We start from the raw sequence: 24542 nt of genomic DNA on the forward strand, positions 1-24542 counted from the left end.
AGTAGAATTCAGTCAAACTGCAGGACCATTTGCAATTGTAAATGGCTTTGTAGAAATAACTTGGAATACTGACAGATTTCTTCTTCTGGTGCTCTTGATCCTATATTCAGGAATTCAATCCAGTGACCTCTCTGTGGAGTCAGCACTGATCTCAGGTGTCTATCATTTGCCTACAATAAAAACAGAGTGCCATGAAATCACAGTCTCAGACTACAGATGAAGTGATTCTAACACATAATCTAACACCTAATGATTAGTTTTGGCCCAAAAAGTGTTCTGGTCAGATACAGCAACATCAGAATTTACAGGAGGGAAAAGATGACATTTAGCAAGGGGTCATCGTCAGTAAGTACAGTTTGCTACATTCACAGTGGAGATCAGGGGATTCAGCACCACTCAAAAAAAAACATTTGGGATACTGAAGCTGCACAATGAAACAGAGAAATTATAAAGCAGCCGATTTAAGGCTGTTGCTCCCTGGCTGGTTTGTTCTTTCACACAGGAACTCCACCTTATCTAATGCACAGGCCTTGACCACAGGGTGAAGAAGGAGAAATTACTTTGTATTTCTTTTTCCCCTTCCCATAGTAGAGTGCTCACATATTAAAATTCTAGGGCAAAATCTTCTTTTTTTCCTCTTTTTCTTCCATCTTAAGTTTATTATACTGCTATATGAAAGTGCTGCATTTCAGTAATTTATTTTCACAAAAGATCCTATTTATATTTTTATAACTCAAGGCTCAGCACACAGCATATGAATTGTGTCTGCTTAATCTGGAATGTTTCCAGACTAATTTTTTTTCAGAATATTTGTCACAAGCACAATTCACAGTTGTTATCAGCTACAGTAGCAGCTGTGAAAGCTTTGCATTCTTTTATAGATGTCCAATTTGGAACCTTACTATTCAAATACAAGGATCACAAGTGGTTACTGTTAATAATGTTACATATCTTGCTTCTTAAGCAAAAAGCAAAATCCAGGTCTTCAGTGGCATTTAAGTATAGAAACCTTCAGATGATCATCTCCAATCTTTTATTCAGTTCAGGATACAACATCAAGTATATGAAACAAGTAAAATGGGTTCTACAAACCACATTCTTTAAATCTAAGGTGTTCCTAAAATACAAGCCATGGTAAACAGCAAGTTTTTTAAGGGGGAAAAAAGATAATGTGTTAATGGAAATACATCCTGTCAGTTCAAATAAGGAGATGTGGGTGACATTAAAAAACTTAGCCCATATATCACTTGTCACTTATGTTTCTGTTGGTATTTTAATGAAGTCTAAGATCATGAGCCTACTGTGAAGAGAATCTGGGAGAATAACAGCTGCTTATCTCTAATAGCAATCACGTAACTTAAGAAATGTCATTTTATTATTTTCAAGGAAGAAAGGAAACACTCCAGTGACAAGGTAGGATGTCTTATACAGAGGAAGACCCAACATTCCCAGGTACAATAAGTATGCTTTCCTAAAAATCAAAACCTGAGTATTTAAGTTGGCCAAAACCCATAACTTCCAAGCATTCCCTTCAAATCCCTTAACTATATTAAAAAACAAAACAAAACCAAAACAAAACAAAAAAAAAACCAACCAAACAAACAAACAAAAAAAAAAACAGGAAAAAAAAAACAAACCATTTGAGCTAGAAAGGAATCAGACATAACTGTTTCTGTATTTGCTATATTTCAGGGTAGGTCTGATAACACCAACAGGTTATTAGATGAAAGAGCAAAGTATTAATTAAAGCAGAAGTTTTTATTTCAAGCCATTAGAGTAAATCTGTATAGTCAATGTACAATTCCTTAAATCAGCAGGCTGGCTTGACTGAGTTAAAGAAAGAGCAAATCCTATCATATTTAATGGTTCTCATTCTTAATCCAGGTACCTTTTTATGAGTACTTCACTTTTCCTCCACAGAAGCAAAATAATGTCTTCTAGTGCTATTAAATGCTCATAAAAAAAACTGATTTTCAAATAAAAACATTAATATGAAAACCCTAAAATGTAACCTATTTTCCTTTTGAAATAAATTCTGTCCATCAAGAAAAAATCAATTAAATCAATCAAACTATAGAATTTGAAGGTAATAAAATAATGATTCTAAGACTTTCCTTTTTCTTTTTTCCCTACTAGTTACATTATAGTCAGAAAATTTCTTTATTCTACATTAAGGAACAACTTATCCAAGCTAACTTCCTTCTAAAAAAATTAATTGAGCTTTTATTATGATTGCATTTAGAATGCTTATATAGAAATTTCTTAAGCTTTTTCCAGAGCAAAACAGTTAAAATGTTTTAATTAAACCACTTTTCCTTGCAAAATGTTTCCTTTACAATGTTTTTACTATAACTCAACATTGGCTGCATCTTTCTTGACAGATGGTATTTCCTTAACAGAGAATGTCTCAAATGGTTTGTGTGCAACATTCTTTCTAAAATTCATTTCCTTTCTGTGTAAGAAGTTAATACACCAAGAAAAAAAAACAAAACAGGAATGTTTCATGCCACGTGGGATATAAGAGTTCTAGAGTTTTGCTTTAAATTAGCCGAGTAATATTTTTGCAGAAATATTATTAATGTGGTTGAAGCTTAACATTTGGAAAACAGAAAAATACTTGCCCACAACACTGCTTCTCTCCAGATCCCACTCCAACATTAACTTCTCTTTTATGTTCTACTCCTCATCCCATGTCTGGTGAAATCTGACAGATCCCAGTAAGGTTCAGCTTACTGGGAGTTCTGTTACAGACTGGTAGTTCTGTAACAAATACCTCCCAAACCAGAAAGGAAAGTTCTTATGACTTCCCTCCAAAATCATTCAGAACACTGAAATCAGCAGAAAAGCACACCATAATCTTTCTCAGGAGGAGGACAGATACTGAGGTCTCACAGAAGTAGATGCAGCTCCTAAGGGTGGGCCACTCCTCCACAATAACATCAAAACACAAGTTCTTAAGAGGGAGACTTGGATCAGCTGGATGTAGAAGAACTAAGGTTCCACAAGTAAAAATCCTGAGGAAATGGAATCTTTGCAGGATATTCAGGCCAAAGGTATTGGGTTTGCAGCTTGTAATATACACTCCCTATAAAGGTTGTAAACCTTTGGATAAATGTAAAGAAATACCTGTTGATAATTTCTTTTTCCTCTTGTTATGCTATAAGCATTCATTAAAATATTACTTTCCTAACAGATTAAATAATTTTCTGTACAGCTGAAAATTTGTATTCTAAAATATTCTGCCACCTGTGGAACTATATTTACAACAATGTTTTGCAGTTACTACTTTCCATTTTTGGGCATCTCTTAGTCAATATGCCATTTTGTGAGACTTCTAGTAAATGTTATCATCATCTGTGTTAATACTGTGTTCAGAGAGAGTATCTTCCACTGAAATCCAAAGCTACCAAACAGTTTCACTAAAGCTGAAGGTTTGCGTATTTTGTATTTATGAAGAAATTACATATTTCTAAACTTCATAAAACCATGTCCTAAATATGCCTTTCCAACTACTTTTGTACTTCAATACACAGTGAGAGATCACAGAGACTGGGAATATCATCTTTCTTTCTAGAATGCAAACTCATTTTAGCTTTCTGCTCACAGCAATGCTACCTTCAGTTCTGAAAGCAAGCTGCATGCCCAGAGCTCATGATAACAAAGTTTTGGGCAATATGTGTAGTGCCAGCTTACCTAAAAGATTTTTATGGATGCCTTCCATAAGGTTAAAAAAGAAAGAACAGCTGTATTTAGCACCTCTATTTGCCACTGATGACATGTAAAATGAACAAGGACCTGAAGGAACTTGGAATCACAGACAACACAGGAATAACTTACACCTTCCCTTTAAAAAGGGGAAGGATTTCCTACAGCCATTTCAGGGTCTGGTTCTGTTGCAGGAAGGTTAAAGTCTGCCAAGCTGCAAAGGCACAGAGACAAGGCAGACCATCAGAAAACCCAGCTAACATGTGACTGAAAGAAGAAAACCTTACTAAATCCTCTAAACTTTTCATAAGGTTCTTTTCAATTAAAAATAATTGCTATTAGTATGTTTTCAAAGAGAACCACTGCACAAGAGTGCTGTGCAACACATCATATTTGTTCTTCAGTAGACCAGCCTATTTACTTCAACAAATTAATTCAAAAAAACCCATGTCATTTCAGCTATTTTTCCCTTTAGACAGAATATGTATTCCTGTGCTATCAATAACCATTTTAGCAATATCCCTGTTGTGACCACTTCAGACACATTTGCTTCTGTCTAAACTTAATTTCCATACTTCCATAACTACAGAGCCATTGTCTCAATTTTGCAGGCCAGTCATCTCTCAAGGTCCTTTGATAGCCTGCTGTAATTAGAACACACACAAAAAAATAGCTGTTTGACCTCTGACAACTTTGCAAGCATTTGTCTTTCAAAAACTATTAAGGTGGCAGACAAGATAAACATGTAGCTTTTTTACCCACTGTCATAATCTAAATGAGATATTCTGTGAGATAGAATAATAATTTCTATAAAAACGTAAGCAAATTTTGGAAGTTGGCATCTCAAGATAGAATAATTTATGACAAATTAATGAAGTATTAATTCCGTAATGAATGGTAGACCCATGTAAGCGCTCAAAATAGCAGATAACTGTAAGGATTTCATTTCAAACTTGGTATTCAAGAGAAAATTTAAACCTGATGTTCCTAATAAAAGAACACACTTCTCTGAGGAAAGCCACAATTTTAGGAGAGACACACCCTTTGTCACTTCCAATGGTTAGAAATAAATGAGTCTGCAAAACATTTATTGTAAATCATATTGAGACACGAGTACTTTTTTAAGGAAACTCCAGTGCAAAATCTATCCATGTCATGGAGGCAGCACAAAATGCAGCAAGACCAATCCTTTCCTCAAACAGTCTATCATGAAAGTTTAGAAAGATCAAACATAACCAGAACACTACATTCCATCTTCCTAGACAGTCTGTAATTATTTAAGAGAGTTTTGAACAAACCAAACACCCCCCTTCCAAATGTGAAATGCATGCCAATACCCAGGACATTAACTGGGAATTCCACTATCTGATGATGAATTACACATAAATAGCTCACTGGCAGCCCACCATTTTTACTTGTCCTGAGGACAAATCTACTGACCTGAGCAAAAGATCCTAAAAGAAATTTCCAAAACTGTTTTGTTTTTAAAGGAATTCACTAGGTAAGTTGACAGATTAGTGGTGTTTTCACACTGAAGAGGGAGGACCAGAAGAAAGCTGCTGTTTAGGAGGCTGAAAGGAATTTATTAGCCTTACCTTACCACACTACAGGTTGTCTTGATAACCTTGGCATGAGTGTATTACCTCAGGCTTTCTAAAATGTTGGACTCTTAAAGGAAAGAGGATTTCCATGAGTGAAGAGTTAAAAAAAAAGTAATAGTTCCCAACAGAGACTAAATTTCTTTTACTTGTTTTGCTCTTTGAGAAATCTTTTGCAGTTTTCCTTGGCTTTGTTAAAGAACCAAGCACTGACTTCCCTGGAGCACATGGCCCCCAGCTCCAGCTGATACACAATCTCAAAACTTTACCCAGCAGAACCAGAAACAAGCTCCAAGTTCTGACCATAGCCTGAAAGCCCATTTGCAGCTTGGCTCACTTTGAAAAGTTTTATCTTCCATGGATCAGTATGTGGTCACCACTGTGTCCTGGCTTATCATAGCTGTGTCCTGGCTTATCATTGGAAGAGTTAAAAGTTGTTTCTCAATGAGGACAAAACATGTAACTGCTATTCAGTGAACAGAATGCTTAAGAAATTCCCACTGTACCACAGGAATTCTGGGGAAGAGTTAGTTGCATTTAGAAGACAAAATCATTGAGTGAAATTAAAAGTGCTTCATCATGTAAGTTTCTTAAAGGTAATAGCACAAGCTGCAGCAATTAGAAGAAAAAAGGAAAGCTTTACCAGTCGTTATTAAATTTATTCTTTTTTATTCTTGCTAAAGTACTACCTGCTTTTTCAAAAGCAATGCTCTTTACACTCAAGCAGATCACAAACACAATCTTGATAACAAATAGAACTGATCAGCTGAACAAATGCCTGATTACTATAGGTATTAAAAACCAGAAGGATCTAGTCTTCTAGCATCTGAATAATAAAATAAAGCATCTAAAAAAACCAAATAAGCTTTTGCACAATTCCATGTCCAAACCAGGACAGAATTTTTTGACATTATTTTCACTGGAGAAACAGTTTATCAAAGCCAACCAGCACATCTCATATAAAACCACATAATGGAAATCCAGAGGACTCATCATTCTCTTACATTTCTGCTCACACTTAGGGAAAGGAATTCACTCTACCTGTGATCAGAAGAAATGGTCTATCTGAAGAGACGTCTGCTGACAGATTGACTCCCTTGATCTCTGAACACTCTGCCAACTGGAAAACTCTCAGTAAAGCCAAGACCTTTTTTTCTGCATTTGGGTATAAAACAGTGATACAAGATTGGTAACAGTTTTTGGGGTCTTTTTACTTGAGGGTTTTTCTAGCACTTTTCTAGTAAGTGAAACAAGCAAAAATTTAGCAGCAACTCAGAGGGTTGTAATAGTCACCTGATAGAGGCAATTCAGATTCCTTCCCACTTCTGCGTGGGAATACATAAAATGCTGAATATCATCCAGCCAGAGCTGTACACTTGCTATACATCTGTTTACAGCTTTAACTCACCAACTGAAAATGGTAACCATACCCTGCCCAAGGACATACAAGACAACCAATGAAAACTTCAGTAATCTCCAAAACTTCACACACTGCTTGCAGAGAAGTCTGGAAAAACAGAGGCATTTTACTGTGTTTTGATGTTGTAATTTAGCTGCTTGATGAATGGAATTTACAGTTTCTTTCTGAACAGCTACCTTTCAAATTTCAGAAATACAGCGTGAAGTGCTTTCAGTGGTATTTATTACAGAGAGACTACTAGTATCCTATTTGAGGCTGTCTATAAACAAATTGTAAAAACAGTTCAAAAACATTAATCAGCTTAAAAACATTAATTTCTGCATACATTTTTCTATGTAAGTTAAATCCTATCAGAAGAACATACTTTTTAAAATATGGCTTGAGCTAATTTTAAAGATGGTTGGAAAAGTTTGGCCTACACTGATTAAAATCTATACTTAAATGAAAGGAAAATTTAACCACAAAAACTGTGCTCATTTTAGAAAAACAAGCATATCACTGCCAAAGTGCAGTCCTAAGTTTAGATTGCTGTCTGACTAAAACATTATAATTATGAGAAACTGAAATGGATTTCTAAATGTTTCAAGATGAAACAGCCATTGGGTAATTTGCAAGATATGCAATTATCTTCTGAATTCAAACACAATGCTAATACTCGATCTGAACAAATGCAGACTGTTTATGTGAAGACTGAGGAAATCAATGTTAAACATCAATACCAACACTAGATAGGAGTAACCATAATGAAATCTAAGAGCAGAATTACCAAGTGATGTGGAATTAATTACTTCAAGAATTTTCTTTGAGGAGAATAAAAAAAAAAGAGGCTTGGAATGTCTCTCTGCTCTTCTGTCTGCAAGAGCTGCTCAAGCTGAACAGAGCGTCCTCAGCCCTTTTATCCCTGTTAAAATTGCATCAGGACAAATTGCATCCAAGCTCTCACGTGTAGCAAGACAGCAATATTTTTACCTTCAAACACCAGAGAGGGTCTTCAAATGGATTCAAAGGGTCATAGAACATATGTTCTGTTACTTCACAATTAACATTCATATCTTCATGGGATCGTTATCATACTTGACCATGCAAAAGTTAAAAGGAAACAATAATTAAACATAATCACACGCTCACCCCAGATCTGCTTGACCATTTCATGTATAACCATTGTAAATTCCAGTTACTTTGAAAAGTAAGTTAAATCTTGATCTGCAACAATCATTAACAGTTCGATGCAATTAGCAGGATTGCAAGAAATTCAAAGCAACTCCATTCTTGTTTCAAAATCATGATGGCACATACTTGTCAGTACCTGCACTGCCTTTGATTGTCTATCTTTGATTTAGAAAGAAAAATTAGTGCTTGGTTGTGTTCTATTTTTGGGTCTCCTTTGAAAGCCTGAGTGTTCAGTTATCTTTTGACTCTTCTGACTACAGCCCAGTCTTTCACTGATTTGGTGAAAGGAGTACAAAACAATCTGTCATTTATATATGAAAACACACAGGAACTGTGAGGAGCATGTCTGGGGACACAGCGGTTCACAGAACCACCGTCATTCAAAGAGTAATTTTATAAAGGACCAGAGAAACTCTTCAGCAAAAATTAATTCTCTTTCTACCAGCAGTGTGAGGTGATCCACATAACTGCTTCATACAGACTCATGAGGCAGTCTTCATTTAGCCTTCATGGCACCTCTGGAGCTGCCATCAAAAGAAAAGAGCAAATAGAGATCAATTTCCTCCACACTAAGAGATGCTGGATGCCTTAGAAACAATAAAACCATTGTAAGCTCAATGAAAAAGCACCTGAGATTAAGAAATATCTTTCAGAAACACTGGAACGAAAGTAATACCTGCTCCCTTGATACCTAAAATAACATCAACAGCAGGTTTTACACCAAAGGATGCCTGAAACAAGCTCCTCAAGAGTCAGGGGAGTTTTAGTATCATACAAGCAAAATCTTGGAAAAGCAAGGTGAAATAACAAGGGTAAACCACCTTAAGCCTACTGTCAGATTAAAGGCAAATTAATTTCCTCAGACTCATGAAAGGATAGTGTGTGAAGCTACTAATTTTGCATTGATAAGTAAAGACTCTCCCAGTTTTTAACTCCTAAGCATACAAGAACTCTAATACAAACAAATGTAATTAGGTAAATTAAATTGATTGTATCAAAACAAGGTCACCTTCACAAGTAAACTAGGTCAGCTAAGAGAAAAAAAATAGGAAAATTAAGAGACATTTTGGGTATGTTTGAAGAATTCTGCTATTATAGCTCTATCACATCTCACTGTGCCCTACTATAGCAAAAAATTGGACAACTCACAATGCAGAATTGTTTCAGGAGCAATGTACTTGTTAAGCAAAGGCAACAAATAGTAAAATCAAGCTGTGAGCTTTTGCTCACAGTCAGCAGGGACCCATTCCAAAAATTCAACTCTCCAAAGGTTCCATCTCCCCCTCTCTTAGCCCTAAGTGCTGACCAAGCACCACACACACACACGACACAAACAAGCCAGCTCTCCTCAGGCCAGTGCCAAGAATACATTTAACCAAACTGTGGAGCTCAGTGCCTCATGTCTGTGTGTTCCCAGCACCACAACCTGAAGAAACAAGGGAAAAAGGAAGGGACAGCCTTGAACAGGACTGCAAGTGGAGGAGAATGAAATTAGGAAAGAAGGACAGAGGAAAACACAATTATTTGAAAATAATGATGAGTTAGGAAGAAAGCATAAATTGAGACAAAGACTCTGCACATCCCAAGAAGCTGGAAGAAGCAGCCAGCAAAATTTTAAAAAAAAAGGTGCTTTGGAAAAGCAGAGTTGGGAGGAGTAAGGGGTAGCAGCACACTGAAGGATGGGACAAGTGACAGGAAAGTAAAGACATACGTGAGACTGTCCAAACAAAAATTAAAAGAAGGAAACTATGGGGAAAACTCTTGGACAGAATCAGGTAGAAAGCCAGCAGAAGGACAAGAGGATTTGCACCCACAGCAGTTCAGATTAAGAATCTAAGAATTTAAAATCTGGCTTTACTAAAAATAGCTGCTGAAGGAGCGGAGACTCTGCAGGAACAGATGAAACACGTGAGTTTCCCACATGAGCAGCTGGAGAAAGGGTTATGTGATCCAGCAAATCCTAACACCACTAAAAGCCCAGGGGGTGTGAAGATGACACCTTATTCCACTTCCAATCTTCTTTCCAGATTGCTTTTCTGGGGAAAGCGGGCAATGCCATGAAAGCAAAACTCACTGAGACTGAGGAGCTGGACCACACCAGAATCAAGATTTCCCTGTGGAATCTCAGTCTGGTTTTCACAGTAGGGTATAAAATTATCTTTCCTTCAAGATTCTACCTCACTGAGTACACATGGTGGACCAGCCTCTGAGGTCTAAATAAAGGTTTGCAAGTGACTTCCCTCTTTCAGCACAGAAACACTTTGGCAAACAGTGAATGGAGAAAAAACCCTTGGAAGATGAGAAAGTTCCTTCACAGGCTTATACTCTCTTCAGTCTTACCACACACTCCCTACACATGGCTGACTTTTCTTTTTTTAAAACCGAAACTTTTCAGAAGTTTGAGGTGTAGCTCTGATTTTCTGAATGACCACTCTGAGATTTGGTTTCTCATGTGAGGTACAGTTTCATATTATGGTTGACCCGCAGCTGGGTTACATTAGCACAGAAAGAGAAACAGCTTTCATTCATATCAGAGCAAGCACTCACTGGAATAACTTCCATCCCCATAAAACTGTTAGATCAACTGTCCCTGAAATCATGCAACCACTAAATCCACTACAAAGAGAGTAACAAGAACCCATGGCCAGCCATGGAAAGGAGTGAGACCACACTCTTCAGCTGCAGCCCACACACTGACCAAGCCATGAATCCACACTGGTAAAGGGCACCTCGACCTGCTGAGGCACAGCTTCCACTGCAGCTCTGCATTCAGACTATGAGCTAACTCTGTAAAACACGACTGCAAAGTCAACCAACTCATTTTAGATTTCTGTGTTCAATCTAAGACATATTTTGGCTTTTGTTTCAATCCTAGTTTCCCCATCTGTTAATTAAGAAGCAGGATGGAGGGGACCCATCTATTAATCTCTGTTTTACAGTGGAAGAAGCTCATGCTTGAGAAACATAAGAAGGCTACCATTCTATCTACAACTGGAAAGTCCAATGGTCCAAAAGCAGAGGCTGGTTGTGTCTTGGACAGAACACACAGCTACTATGAAGCACATGAGATATGGTGATGACTTCAACCAGTAAGTAAAATACACCACCCATTAGTGTAGCCCACTCCACGCACTAAAAAAGCAGAGATTAAAGAAGTCCAGTGACCAAGAACTGTATTTCAGTGAGTACACACAAGCACCAGTGTGAAGCCAGGCACTCAGTTTAACTCCAGCATTTATTTTTGGCGTGCAGCTTCTCGCAGCCACAGCTGTGCGAGAGCAGCCCGGTTGTGCAAAGCCACGAGAGCCTTGTTGCAGCACACCCTGCACAAGAGGCCATTCAGGTCGAAGTTTAGCTTTGCCAGAGGGCACTTCCAGCCCAGACGGCAGCACACACGCCAGTACTAACGGGAAAAGTGACAACAGGCACAATAACCACGGAAAACCACACAATTACAGCTGGGAAAAAAAACAAAAAAAACAAACCCTGACTGGCTTCTGTGTATGTACAAGCCCAACAAGACGCTCGGTTTGTTCCCCAAAAGGAAAGATACTAAGGATGACATTATAACAACAGGCCTCCGGTTATTTATTCCTCCAAGTGCAACAAAAACAGCAGCAGTGAAACCGAGGTTTCGGGTACCGTACACGTCTCACACACACGGAACGCCTCCGCAGACAAGCTCAAGCGCTCTCCTCCATCGCCGCGGCTCCCGGCCGTCCTACAGCGCGGCCACCATGCCTGGGGACAAACGGGAGGCGCCTGAGAGCCCGGCGAGCGACAACGGCCGGCGAGGCCAGGGGAGGTGCGGAGCACCGCCGCCCGGCCTCCCCTCCGCCCGCCCCTCCCTCACCTGGGACGGGGCAGCGCCGCGGCGGGAGGAGCTCGGGAGGCGCCGCGGCGGGAGGAGCTCAGGGAGCCGCCGCGCCGCCGCCGCCGCCGCCCGTGGGCGCCGGGGCCGCCGCCATGTTCCCGCGGCCTCTGACCCCGCTCGCTTCCGGTCACGGCGGTCACGCCGTTGCCATGGCAGCGCTCCCGGCCGGGCCCTTAAAGGGACCGCGCGGGCCCGGGGCCTGCGGGCGCCGCGCCGGGAAAGCGGGCGGCTGAACTCGGGAGTCGGCACAAAAGGGACGGTGGGACATCCGCCCCACAGCGCTGCGCGAAGGGGAAAACCCTACTGCTGTTCAGCTGCGGAATTTGTCATAAAGTAATAGCCTGTGCGGTGGGAGAGTAGTGGAAAACGACCGTGGCATAATTTCCACTGCTGTGAGGAGATGGTTTGTCTTAACTTTCCCCGAAACGTATTTTCAGTTTTTATTGCACCGCCTTTGCCACCGCTCACTGTTGATGGAGCTAACCTCCTTACACTCTTTCCACATGTATGTTTTTATAAGTAAACAAACCTGGTGAAACCCCCAGTCCAAGAATGGAAACTCCAGTAGGTTTTAAATAAAGTTTTCTGTTAGTGTGGAACCAAAGTGAGTCCATGCCTGTTTGACAAGGGCTGCTGGATGAGGACCTGGGCGCTCTTTCTGATTCCACATCAATCCCATGTCAATAGATGAACATGTTCCTCTGCAAAACTCCTGCAAAGTACAAATGCCAGGGCAAAACCTGATCCCATATCCACTTAGGGATATATCCCCCCACAGCCATTCCCCCTCTGAGATCCTTCTTTCCCACTGCAGCTAGCTCTGAGGACATTGTCCCTTCTGATACGCCTGCAGTGATCCAGTGAGAATTTGTTTCCTTAGAGAGTACCTTTGTGGACTTGAGAATCAATCATCAATTTGGTCAATACTTGAAATTAAAAATAAAAAAAAAGGGGGGAATGAGCCTTTGGGGAATTTCTTCCTAAAAGTCGTAAAAATGTTGTAAATTTTGCTATCATATCTTTTTGAGGGCTCTCATTTGTTCATTCAGCCTGGAGGAGTAGGAGCTGAGGGGAGGAATTAGCTGTTGTCTGCAACTGGTGGAAGGTGATGGAGGAATTACCACCAGACTCTTCTCCGAGGTGCACAGCAAGCAGATGAGAGGCATTGGTCCCACGATGCAGCAGGAGAAATCCCAATCAGTTAATAGGAAGGAATTCTTCAACGTTAGAGCAGTCAAGCACTGGAATGGGCTTCCCAAAGACCTTGTGCAATCTCAAACCCAGAATGGACCGGGTCTTATACAAAATTAACAATAGCATCTGAAATCCTTTGAAATGCTTTAGCTGAAGAGATAAAGGCAGCTGTGTTGGAGCGCTCTGCCTCTTGTGTCGGGAGGCTCTTTGTTGTGTGATTCACCTCAGCTGACTTGTGCTAACCAGGAAACAGGCATTTAGGCAGGCTTAGTCACCAAGATTCCCTCCTCTAGGCAGCTCCAAAAAGAGATCCTGTCCCCAGCTGGATGTCTAAAACAGCCCAGCACATGGGGAGCTGAAATGGCTCACCTTGAGGTCACTCTGGCTGATGACATGGTTAAAGCCAGGTGAAATGAGACCTCACTGGTGCCTCCTGAAAATAAGGACAAGAGCAAGGCAAACTGCTGACTTTTAAATAGCAATAACTTAGCATGAAAGACATAGCATCAGCAGAATGTCCCCAAGGGTAACATGTGCCACGGGCTGTCAGCCATGGACTTGTGGCCAGACTCCTGGGCAGCCTCAAAACTTCAAACAGAAACAGGGCAGTGATGGCATCTGCAATATCTGCAAAAATTCCTGGTGCAACCCTGTAATGCTAAATAGAAAACTGTCCCAAAATTTTTGTGCTGCTGTAGTCTAGGAAGGTGAGAGGGGTGAAAATGCAGTCATGTCTTTTGGTATTTGAACCGTAGGGCAGTCATGGCTCTTTCATTAGTTTGATAAACTGAGCAAAAATGCATATGGCTAATTGCCTCTTGGGTTGAAGCTCTCTGCATGGAAGAAATACATGCTAAAATGGGTTAATAAAATACTGAGAAAGATTTTATAAGTAGCTAAGTAAGGAGCTTTGGCACTCCGTGCACCCAAATGTCGACCAGAATCTTACTGCAGCCGACTTTTTGCCACTTCCAGGGTGACCCTGGATAAATCATCTCACTTTCCTATCAGTGTAGTAAGAATAATGACATTTTCTTCTTGCTGAGAGTGCTGTCAGGAGATGATAATCAAAGTTTGTAATTTGATTAGGAAATGTGAAACATTATACAGCACTCTTTTCAATGCCAGCACCTCACTATATAAACTTCTGGTTAAGATATTTTACTTAAAACTCTGGAGAAAACAAATTGGTAAGACAAACAATAATGAGCAATGATGTTCCTGTTTTCTTTAAGAACCCCAGAACAATTTTGTATCATTTGGAGATAAATCTCTTTGTCTATCACATTGACATGCAGCCAGCTGAAGAAGGACATGACATCTTTTCAAACATTCACCATAGCACTCCAGTAGAAAATAAAAAGGCAAATTTAATTTTCAGTTGCAACTACACAAGCAAAGTAGATAAGCACCTTGTGCTTTACACACAGACATTGAAAGCTGAACTTGTGTGAAGTGAGTTAGTGTAGGCATTTTGTTAGAAAGCAAAAAGTCTGCTCAAGAAAAATACAGGCATTCATAATGCCCCTACAGTTTTTGTGAAAGTGGAAAGTACAATTTCTACAGCCAAAGACAACAGTGAGGGGAAGAAAAGAATGTTCAGTATTCAGCAAAAAGGAAGAATCTGGCTGACTGGAAATGTATGTGCATTTCAGAAGGCTTTGTTAAAATAATATTAAGGTACTGGCTTTACGTCCACAAAAAGAATGCTATTTGATGCCGAAGTCAAGCTTTCCACGTGTTTGAAATAAAACAATATAGATTTAATTTAGCCACAAAACAATTCCTGTGGGGAGAGCTGGAAGCAGCAAGCTCTGATTCCCAGCAGACATGCTTCCCTGTGCCACTCAGCCCATCTCCATCCCCTCTGCATTAATTTTGTCTCCTTCCCACCCTGTGGACAGCATCCTTGCAAAGCGAGAAGCAGTAGGTGCAGGTGGGCCAGCGAGTACCAGCTGCCAAGAGAAACAATAATGTTTGCTCAGTCAGGGCATGAATTTAGTTCTCACTCCTCTATCATAATGTCTGTATTAACAGATCTTGTAAGAGTGTTATTATTTCTGAGAATTCTGCCTTTCTGCCCTTCCATCAAATTTGAGCAAAATTCATCAAGAAGGATGAAAAACTCTTGAAAAGGGATTTGCAGCCAGACTGAAAACATGGCCACATAAGCAAAGTTCATGTGAAAAAACAGATTGAAAAACTAGAAAGTTGCCCACAGTGGGGGAAAAAAACCTCACAACAAGTGAAATCCTTTTGCGAGGGGGTGAAATTGAAAATTATTGACTCCTTCAAGTTGTATTGGCACCTGAGAAATAGAAAGGGAAAACAGAAAATGATACAAGCTACTATCCATCCACTGACAGGACCTTCATAAGGTCTTCATAGGAACACAAGAGAAAGGGATTTTTTAAAATTATATCTGGGGTTAGCTTTACTAAACATTTTTTGGCTATATGATTTGCAGCAGGACCCCTCCATTCATCTTGTGTTAGCTCAGCTGGATGACAAGTGGCATCATGGAGCTCATAACAAGTCTCCAAGAGGGGACACAGAGAGGAGGGAAATCATTTGAAACCAGTGTTACTAACAAGAGCAGTATGCCTAAAACATTTGGAGTTTTAATCACTATTGCTTAGCTCCGTGTTTTATTTGCAGACTAAGTCCCCTTGGGGCCTGTATCTGAGCTGAGGGAATGATAGACCATGTGGCACTCAAAGGGAAGAAAAGATAAACAATATGGAAAATATCATTAGGCAGCCAGTCACGCCTCTCTATAACTGCCAAAGAACAGCAGAAAGATAACTCATGTTCTCCTGTTCCTTGGAAAAGCCTCAGTCACTTGAATAAAGAGACTTTTAGGAGCTCTTGTTGAGAAATGGCCTGGGCTGTGCATGCATTAAACGATTTTCAAATTGAGACTCACAAGCTACTTATGGATCTGCAGTTTACATGGCTATTTCCACTTCCTAAATCTCATCAGCATGTGTTAATTGCTTTCCTAATGCTCTTATACCATGTAAACAGTTGCAAAATTAGCCCCAGAGATGGTATGAAATGATAAATTCGATGAGTGGAAGAAGAGGAAGAGGAAAGGATTGCATGAGAGAAAGTGAAAGATGAGAAGGGGCCATTAAATGCCCGAGGTGGGAAGTCATGAGGTGCATTCCCCAAAGCCCTGTGCCCCAGAGAGCAGTGCAGATGTGATCCTCAGGGCTCCTACTGCCTTTACTCCAAGGGCACCTTGGGATGGCTCTGCCCTCACGCCCATGCTCTCCCCTAACAGACTTCGTGTAGCTCATTTACTGAAACTGCCATGCTCCACATCCACCTGGGTTTTTCCTCTCTCCTGGGTTTTCTGAGCAAATTTCACTGCCTGTGAGAAGAGCTAAGTTACTTGATGTCTGGATAATTCACCGTCTCACCTCCATTTGCCTACTTTTCTGGAGGGTTTGAGATAAGGATATGACAAGCCCACATAAGGATTTTCACCTCTCCATCTGCTTGCAAAGAAAATCAGATATCTGAGCCCACATACCCTCCTAGGTGTGGAAATTTGCTAACTGTTCATAACATGCCTAAGCTGCACTTGTTAATTTTTCTTCCAGAAACAGCAGAAGTAGAGAAGGGGCCTTGACTCTAAGGGTATCAGCACAGCAGTGAATAGAGATTACCGTCACCAAATCAAAACAGGGGAGGCAGTGACAGCATGGAAAGCTTGCACTGATTTAAGCTGGTATAATATTTCTGGTGCCTGCAAGGTAGGTGTATATCTCTGGAGACAGACTAAGCTCGTTCTTATGCACAGCCCCATGAGCAGCAAACAATAAAGGCCACTGTTTACTGCCCTACAAATATAGTAACTGGCACAGGTGATATAATGGATTTAGCTGATTTGGGAAACATTATGAGTTTAAATGTTTTTACTATCAAATTCAAAAGACATCTGTAGGTACAACCATAAAAGGCAATTCAATAAATTACAGGGTTTTTTAAACTCTCCAAAGCTGAAGAGAAGATGGAGTTGATTCAGAAATGTTTATTTGATTTAGTTGCTGTTTGGTTCACAGGAGACTCCCCACAGGGGCAATAAAAACCAAGGCTGCCTTTTTTATAGTGCAAAGATTTTACACTGCAGCCCTCTCCAGTCTGTTTAAACATGCCCCTCTCTTGCCTCAAATACTAAGAAATTCCATTCATCACAACTCAGAAATTTCAGAGATGGAAATGATCTATTAAGCCCTATGATCCATCTCCTGAAAAATGCAGGATTTCTCCCTATAGTGCATTTGTATTTTTTATGTTTTGTCCATCAAGTTTATAAGGTCACATTAGTGAAGTGTACCTTTCATTACATTTCATGTTTATGTCAACAAATAGTATGTGGTTGCTTAATTTCAGTGTAATTTGTCTTATGGATGTACCAGGGAAAGGAAGCAAGCAATAGCCAGCATAAATGGCAGATGTCAGAATCAGGAGGAGTTGTTTTGTTGCTAAATGTGATCAGTGCTGTGCACAGTGAGCTTTCAACTATTCCTCTTTGGAGAATGGTCATTCTAATGTCAGTCATTAGCAATTTGCTGCTGGTCACTTGGGAACAACGTGTTTCCTACAAATTGCTTCTATTAGTCACCAGTTCTTGTCCAAATAATTGACTGAGAGAGAGACAGCCTGTGTGAGATGGGCGCTAGCAGGGTGGCAGAGTGTATGGACACATTGTTATAGGACACACACTTTATGTTTTTGAATGCCAAAAATCAGTGGAATGGGCTCAGATCTCTTTTATGCTGGGGTCAGGCTGGAGCTGCACCACCAAAGTCCAATGGAGCACTTTGAAAAGCCAAAGCTAATGCACATGAGGTCAGTATCTGGCAGTAGTACAGCAGCACATTTGCTTGTCTCTGAAATGCAGTCACCTCTGGCATGAAACCTGGCAGCTGTTTCACATAAAATGGTCAGGATGTGGACCAATATCCTTCAGGAAAGGAGGAAGAGAAAGAGGAAGAAGAGTATGGAGTCTGACTAGTTTGCACCCTTCGTATTCCTGTCATCTGCCCCTTTAGTGAAAGCTCTTCTACACAGTGTTGTTAATTCAAGTACCTGCTTTTTTGTCAGCCTTTTATCTCACTGAAAATAAGTGTTTCAGCATGACAGAAAATACAAGGAACAAAAAAATTTCACTTACCTACTAAAAAGAAAAATGCTGTGGAAAAAAAAAGCAGGTCACAGTAGCACATCAGGAGTCAGCTATGTCATTCTCATCAAGAACTCCATTCCTCTCACTACATTATCTGAATACATTCTGCTTTAGCTTATTGCTGGACTGCTCCTTCTGTCTTGGTTTGTGAAGGCTGAACCTGAGAGAGTACGGGGCTAAAAAGTTACAAATGCCCTCCCAATAAAACTCATGTCAGTTATAAGGAAGTGTCAAAGATTGTTGTTGATAGGGTACTTCTAGATGCCAGAAAAAGGTGCTTTGAGTTCATACAACTAATTCTGCAGCCTCTGAAAATATATCTTGTGACCCTAATTCGGGCGACAGAGGTGTGGAGAGAGAAGCAGCAGAACCTTTGGACCCAAAGCTGCCAATCTCTGGGCTGAAGTAGAGAGAACTGGATGGCAACTCCCCAAAGTCTGGGTAGGAACCAAGGAGGGTACTGGGAAACCAGAGCTTAATTATTGCTGTCATGGGAGGAGGCAGCAAGAGCAGCACGACAATGGCTGGGGGTCAGAGAGGGGATAGAGGAGCCAGCCTTATGTAAGCCATTTCTCAAAGTTACACAACGGAGTAAAGTAATAACATTAATGCACTTTTATAATGCATTCCTACAGAGATTTAAAATGCTTTGAAAAGATAAGTAAATATTATATCATAAGGTGGCAGATGGAGAAACCAGAGTAATGAGGAAATTAGTGGCTTCCTTGTAACTGTAGGGAGAGTGAGAGTTGTGGTGGGGAGCAAGAGAAAGGTCTCTGGAGCCCTCTGAGCACTTGGGCACAGTCTTCCAAATGCCCAACTGTGCTGCACAGGAGGAAAACTGGCAGGTTAGGAAGAAATTTCCCCTAAATCAGGAAACAAATCAGAAACAAGAAATGCATTTTTCAAGCTGGAAAAATATGTTTGGTGAAAAAAACAGAGAAACATTTTGGGTTCCCAGGATTTTATTACCTTTTCTAGTGTGAGCCAAAGGATTCTATCCAAGTTTCCAGAGATTATTCCTCACAGGAAAAGCAAAGCTTTTATAAAGAACATAGCAATGGCACAGTAAAAACAACAACAATAATGAAAAGATGTCTTTTGTTTAGCCACCTGGACAGATCCTGCGCGATGCAAATAAGATGTGGGATAACAAGCTCCAAGAGACAGGTCACAGCTACAGGGGCTTGTCAGGCCAAGACAGAGTGAGGTGCAGGTGAGGAGTGAGGAATGGCAGTGCTCCCAGGAACATGGATCTGCCTGGGCTCTTTGTAGTAAAGCTTCTCTTTGTCATCAGTGCCAGTGACCCTTAGGAGTTGTCTGCTTTCCCAAAAAACTTACTCAAACCACACTGATTTCCCACTGACAACAGACTCTCCAGCCCTCCTTACTACTACCTCCATGGGCTGGACTAATCCCTTTGGGGTTACTGTGGGGAGAGTAACAACCTCGGGATCAATCACTGGATTGATCACTGCAGAAGGACCTCCATCCTGCAGAGAATGTGTTCTGTGCCTTTGAGCATGTCTGTCCCATGCAGTAAGGAGTGTGGAGGTCACCCTGCTCATCCCTGGCTATCAATTACTGCGTGCTGAGGACATCCCCTGACTGCTGCTTTGCTGGTCTTACAGCTCTCAGTCCATTCCTGCTGCTCTGCCTCTACTCATGGGTGCAGCCGCACTCTTTCTCCCAGGACAGGCAGCTCCTGTGCTGTGTGTCCCCTCTCCTGCCTGTGGTACTGCTGTGGGCATGACAGATCTTCCAGCAGAGATTTTAGCAGGGGAGGTCACATAATGTGGCTCAGGACTTTACCTGGAAGACAGAAGGTAGGCTTTCACCAAAATACTCAGCTGTCACCCCTCCTGGACTGAGAGGAGGGCTCAGCCATGCAGCCAGAGGTAACGCTGTACAGATCTGTAGGAACAGTCCTGTGTTTTCTGTGTTCGTTCAGCTTTCAGGGACTTAGGGAAAAATATATGTCCTGTCATATGAAATGCAGTAACTAATAAATAATGACCTGTTTTTCTGCACCATTTAGCAACTGCTCATGACTGCAGTGTTGTAACAGGTCAGTGAGCAGACAGGTGTTGCCCCCATTTCTGGCTGGGGAGATCTGGAGGACAGAACCATGGCTGAAGATCATTTACTTTTCCAGAAGGGGTGGTGCATGGCCTCCTTCCCTGTTAGAGTCTCTCCATGGGCAGTTCTGCTGCCAGGAAGAGCTGTAATCTCTCCTGGGTTGGGAAATGGCACAACAGGCACGTGTCCCAGTCACACTCACTGGCTCACTCATGCAGCAGGTTTATCTGCGGGTCTGGAGGGGAGCAAGGTAGTAAAGTGCCAGCCCTCTCTGCTGTAAAGTCTGAACCTGTGGCTGCCAGGAAGACTTTGGCCGTGGTTACATGAAATCCAGTGCTGCTTGGTCAGTCTGAAGCTGACGCCCTCCTCTGCTCTGGCTCATGTGGACAGGATCTGACATTCTGGGCAAAAGAGAACGCAGCAGCTGAAGCTGGCACAGAGGGGACTGAGCCGGCTTCAGAAAAAGCATGTGGCTTTCCAAACATCTTGCAGTCCAAAGCAAAACCAGCAGTTCTGACATGCTGTGAGCAATAAACAATGAGCTTTGTCAGCATGTCTAGAGGAAATGATAATTCCCGGAGTGTGAATGATGAAATGTTAACCAAGATGGAGGCTTTGGATAGCATTGTGGTTAGGAAAGCATATGTGCATCAGTGTGGAAGAGCTGACACTAACGCAAAGAGCCCTAACTGAGACATAAAAATCTTCCAGGTCTCTCAACTTACTGCCCAGTGGTATTTTCTCCTTTTCCCTGTGAGAAGCATAAAGCACTGCTTGTGCTTGAAAGGGAGATTTGCAGTGCTGTAACCAGCACCTGAATCTGCCCCTCTGGCTGCAGGGCCCTGGCTCTTCATCACCCAGAGCTCAGCACTGCCATCAGCCCTCTGAGGCACACAGGGCTTGGTGCAGGGTGATTTACTGTTCTACCTGCATTACGAGATTGGCTGTCCCTCTTTTCTCTTCTTTGAATTAAGAGGCAGCTCTGCTCACTTCAGTGTAATCGAAAACCTAATGAATCAGGGGGAGTGTTTTTAAGGTTACAGTGACCTTGACAGAGACCTGCTAGCCCTGTGCTTAAATATTTTGCAAACCTGTTGCACGGTTTTGAAGCCAAAAAGAGTCAGAGAGCATTTTTCCCCTTTGCTTGGAAAATGTTAAAACGGGTCTCTGCAAACCATGTGAAATGTTTCCAGTCACTCCAGCAATGAACAGCATTGACATGCATGTATTAGCAGAAAACAAGAATAACTAGAGTCAGAGAAAATTACGCAATTATTCATAATAATAATATTAATTTCACAATGTCATCGCTTTAGGGGCCTGTTGCAATAAATAACCTTGAGAGTTATCTCAGTGTGTATGACAGAGAATGTATGTGCAGTTGAGATCAGATTGCACAATAACTTTTTCCTGATGTGCCCTATGAAACATGGAACCTTGATCTCACTCACCAGTCACCCATGCTGGGGTTGTTTTAAGAAAAATGACATTCACGACCATTATTCAATGCTGGAGGAAAAGAAAAAAAAAGAAAGACTCAGCATTCTGCTATGGCTAGTGTTACCCTCAGGCATTTCTGGCATGTTTCCGTTGTAAATTCATTTTACATGTGGCCAGGAAGTACAACATCTTGTTGCATCTTGAAAAAAAACCTACCATATTTCTTCCCTGTTGCTCATTTTCAATCTACAGAAGCATCTGGTGGGAGCATGACAGAAGATCTGTCACTAAATGTAAGAAGTTCAGCCCCCAGTGCACTTTAATGCCTGAGTCTCACTTAAAAGAACACAGTCAAATCATATTTTACTCCTCTACTTTTTTAACTGTGACTTTTTTTTTTTTATTAATGGTCTCTTTTGAGTAGGACAATGTTTTTCTACTAAATACTGTTTTCACCACTGTCACTTCTGAGCAATTTGGTTTTGGATGGAGATAAAAATTAACACCGTTGCTTTCCAGGAAAATCCTAGAACCTTAAGTTTCCACCCAGCCTGGCCCACATATCCAAGTTTTGAAACATCCTTAGGAAAAATACTGCACAGGGAAAAGCGATAAAAGGCCAAACACTCCAGTTTATGTGAGTGGTACTGCAGGGCTTGAGATGATGGCTGGCCATGTTGTGGCATTTGCCAGAGGGGCACAGATTTGTTGCAGAGCATGAAGGTTCATCTTTAGCATCATAAACATGGCCTCTCTCCCACCTCTTGCTCCTTTCTATTCCTCTCTCTAGACCAAGCCAACATCTGCATCACCATTCCCACCACTCTCACAATGGCAACCCCAAAAATGTCTGTTGGTTGTTAGGAGGAAGGTAAAGAGCCATTTGCACAGCACAGAAATTGCTTTCGTTGCTCCAAGTTCCAAGCACCATAGTCTTGTGCACTTTCCACTGGCACAGTGCCTGTCCACTCCCTGCCCATGAGTATGGACCTGGAGCTCTGTGGTGACAGAATTGGATCATTTCTGCCATGCTCTTCTCCCATGACCTGCCTGTTTCTGTCCCCATACCTTACCTCCCCTGAGGGTCACTGTCTCCTGGTTAATCTGGAGACTGAGTTGTGAATAAGACAGGTTGCATTTCCCAGTGGTCAGACTGGTTCCCCTGTCATAAGCCTCACGCTTATAATAGAAGCAGGAAAATTTGAGAAAATACATCTGATGTAATTAGTGTAACCTTTCTGCCAGGTGGTTAACAGCAGAGAAAAATGTTTGGATTTAATATACCCATGGCCCCTCTTGATAAAGGACTAAATTCCAATCTCCACTTAGAAACCTGAGAAAACTAAACATACCCTCCCCAGGAGCTCTTAAAGAGATGGATTTCCACCACTCACTTGCATTCCCAGATCTTTATTAGGCAAGAGGGAGCACAGTCATAAAGCCAGGCAAAGCCAGCAATGGCAATATATATCCAGATAATGAGTAAAAGAACCCACTTTTTCAAATCTCTTGGCAGAGGTCCACCTCCCTTCCCCCTGTCTAGTGAAATGGTGCCCCAAGGCTCCAGCACCTCAGCCAGGGTCAGGAGCAGGGAGCAGCCCTACCCAAGGAGTGACAAAGGAGCCCAGCTGCCAGTGCCATGGACAGAGGATCTATCAGCTGCCTGCACAGCCACAAAGGACCTGGTGAGAGCACACACTGATACAGCTCAGGGTGAATCAGGCCACAGAGTGGCGCAGAGTTGCAAGGCAGGAGTTCAGGCAGCAGAGTGCCATCAGCTCCTGTCCTCCAGTTTTCAACAAACTGGTGATGGAGTGCAGTGTACCCACACTTCTACGTCCTCGTGGAACCTACAGGCAGAGGTGGAGGAAGCAATGCTATTCCAGCCCTTTTTTTGTCATGTCATGAAAGCAATCCAGGTGTGCAAAGGACAGACCACTTTCCCATGCAACTGTGATGCTGCTTCCTCCCAGGCACTATCATAAATGTCAGGTTTTCTTTTCAGCATCTCGTAAGCACAAGGGTCCTTAAGTCTTCTGGGCCTCAGACGGCTGGAAAGGAATCTCTGTGGTCTCCAGAGCTGTTGTATCTTCTCAGTTGTGCTTTACTGGGAGGTTGCATCATGCCAGTTTGGGTTGCTGTAACCTGCTTTGCCCAGAACTTATAATTTCAGAGTGTTTGGAGGCTGCTGCTTCATGCTAACTATGTTGTGCCCAGGGCAGTATTTACTGTGAGTGGGATTTCTATGTGGGTGCCATCATTTACAACTGCTTATGAATGATGTGATGTTGAAGTGTAAATGCTGATCTTCAGTCTGAAAGTCCTGGAGGATTTAACATGTTTAGTCTATGTTAGAAGACTGACAGCTTTCTAATTACAGAGTCTATTACTCTGCCCTTCCACTCTGTTTTACCAAGTCTATTTGGAATTTACTGGAATACCCACGGGCTTGCTACCGGTTCAGTGAGGTCTAGAATGGATTCTTCATCATGTTTAGCTAAATCTAAGTTCAAAACTAAGCATTACTCTCAGAGCTAGAGCTGTGGAGTTAGAAATTATTGGGAAGGTGTATGTGGAAAGTCCTAAATGTGGGGGATTTGGACATTTTCCAGGTTTTGCGTATTTCAACCGTTTGTCTGGTTAATTTATACATTACATCCATTCTAAACCTAGAAACATAATCAGAAGACCTAAAATAATCCCTCTGAGACCCATTAAGCCTACCTTTCCTGGAAGAAAAGGAAGGTGCTTTCTCCTTTCAAGAAATCCCTCATTGCAGAAATACATAGCTTTGAATGCAGAGCAAGAAACAGCAGGAGTCAGGAGTAAAGGAGGAGACTTACATGGAAAAGATAGAGATAGTCC

General features: G+C 41.5%; 1 protein-coding gene and 1 long non-coding RNA gene across 9 annotated transcripts in view; one reads left to right on the top strand and one right to left on the bottom strand.

Annotated features, from left to right (window-relative positions):
- The window catches only part of LCLAT1 (lysocardiolipin acyltransferase 1), a 117843-nt gene extending 99527 nt beyond the window's left edge, over positions 1–18316 (bottom strand). For 2 of the 8 annotated variants that reach the window (XM_064415104.1, XM_064415106.1), the window contains exons 1-3: positions 7693–7796; positions 6345–6458; positions 74–170 (exon numbers count right to left, since the gene is read on the bottom strand). Coding sequence is in view for 1 of the 8 variants with exons in the window: in XM_064415102.1 (XP_064271172.1) it covers positions 11379–11458 (80 nt within the window). In the remaining 7 variants the exon portion in view is untranslated. Of the gene's footprint in view, positions 1–73; positions 171–2621; positions 2773–6344; positions 6459–7692; positions 7797–11378; positions 11504–11540; positions 11635–11746; positions 11884–18146 lie in introns of those variants that run through there. The other 6 variants (XM_064415103.1, XM_064415107.1, XM_064415109.1 and 3 more) reach the window with 6 other exon arrangements.
- On the top strand, positions 12038–24013 carry LOC135297490 (uncharacterized). Its single transcript, XR_010359475.1, has 2 exons — positions 12038–16722; positions 23194–24013. It is a non-coding gene; the product is annotated as an uncharacterized LOC135297490 (long non-coding RNA).
- The last annotated feature ends 529 nt before the right edge of the window (positions 24014–24542 follow it).

Source organism: Passer domesticus, chromosome 3 (assembly GCF_036417665.1).
Source record: "Passer domesticus isolate bPasDom1 chromosome 3, bPasDom1.hap1, whole genome shotgun sequence".
In the NCBI taxonomy this organism is placed as follows: domain Eukaryota; kingdom Metazoa; phylum Chordata; class Aves; order Passeriformes; family Passeridae; genus Passer; species Passer domesticus.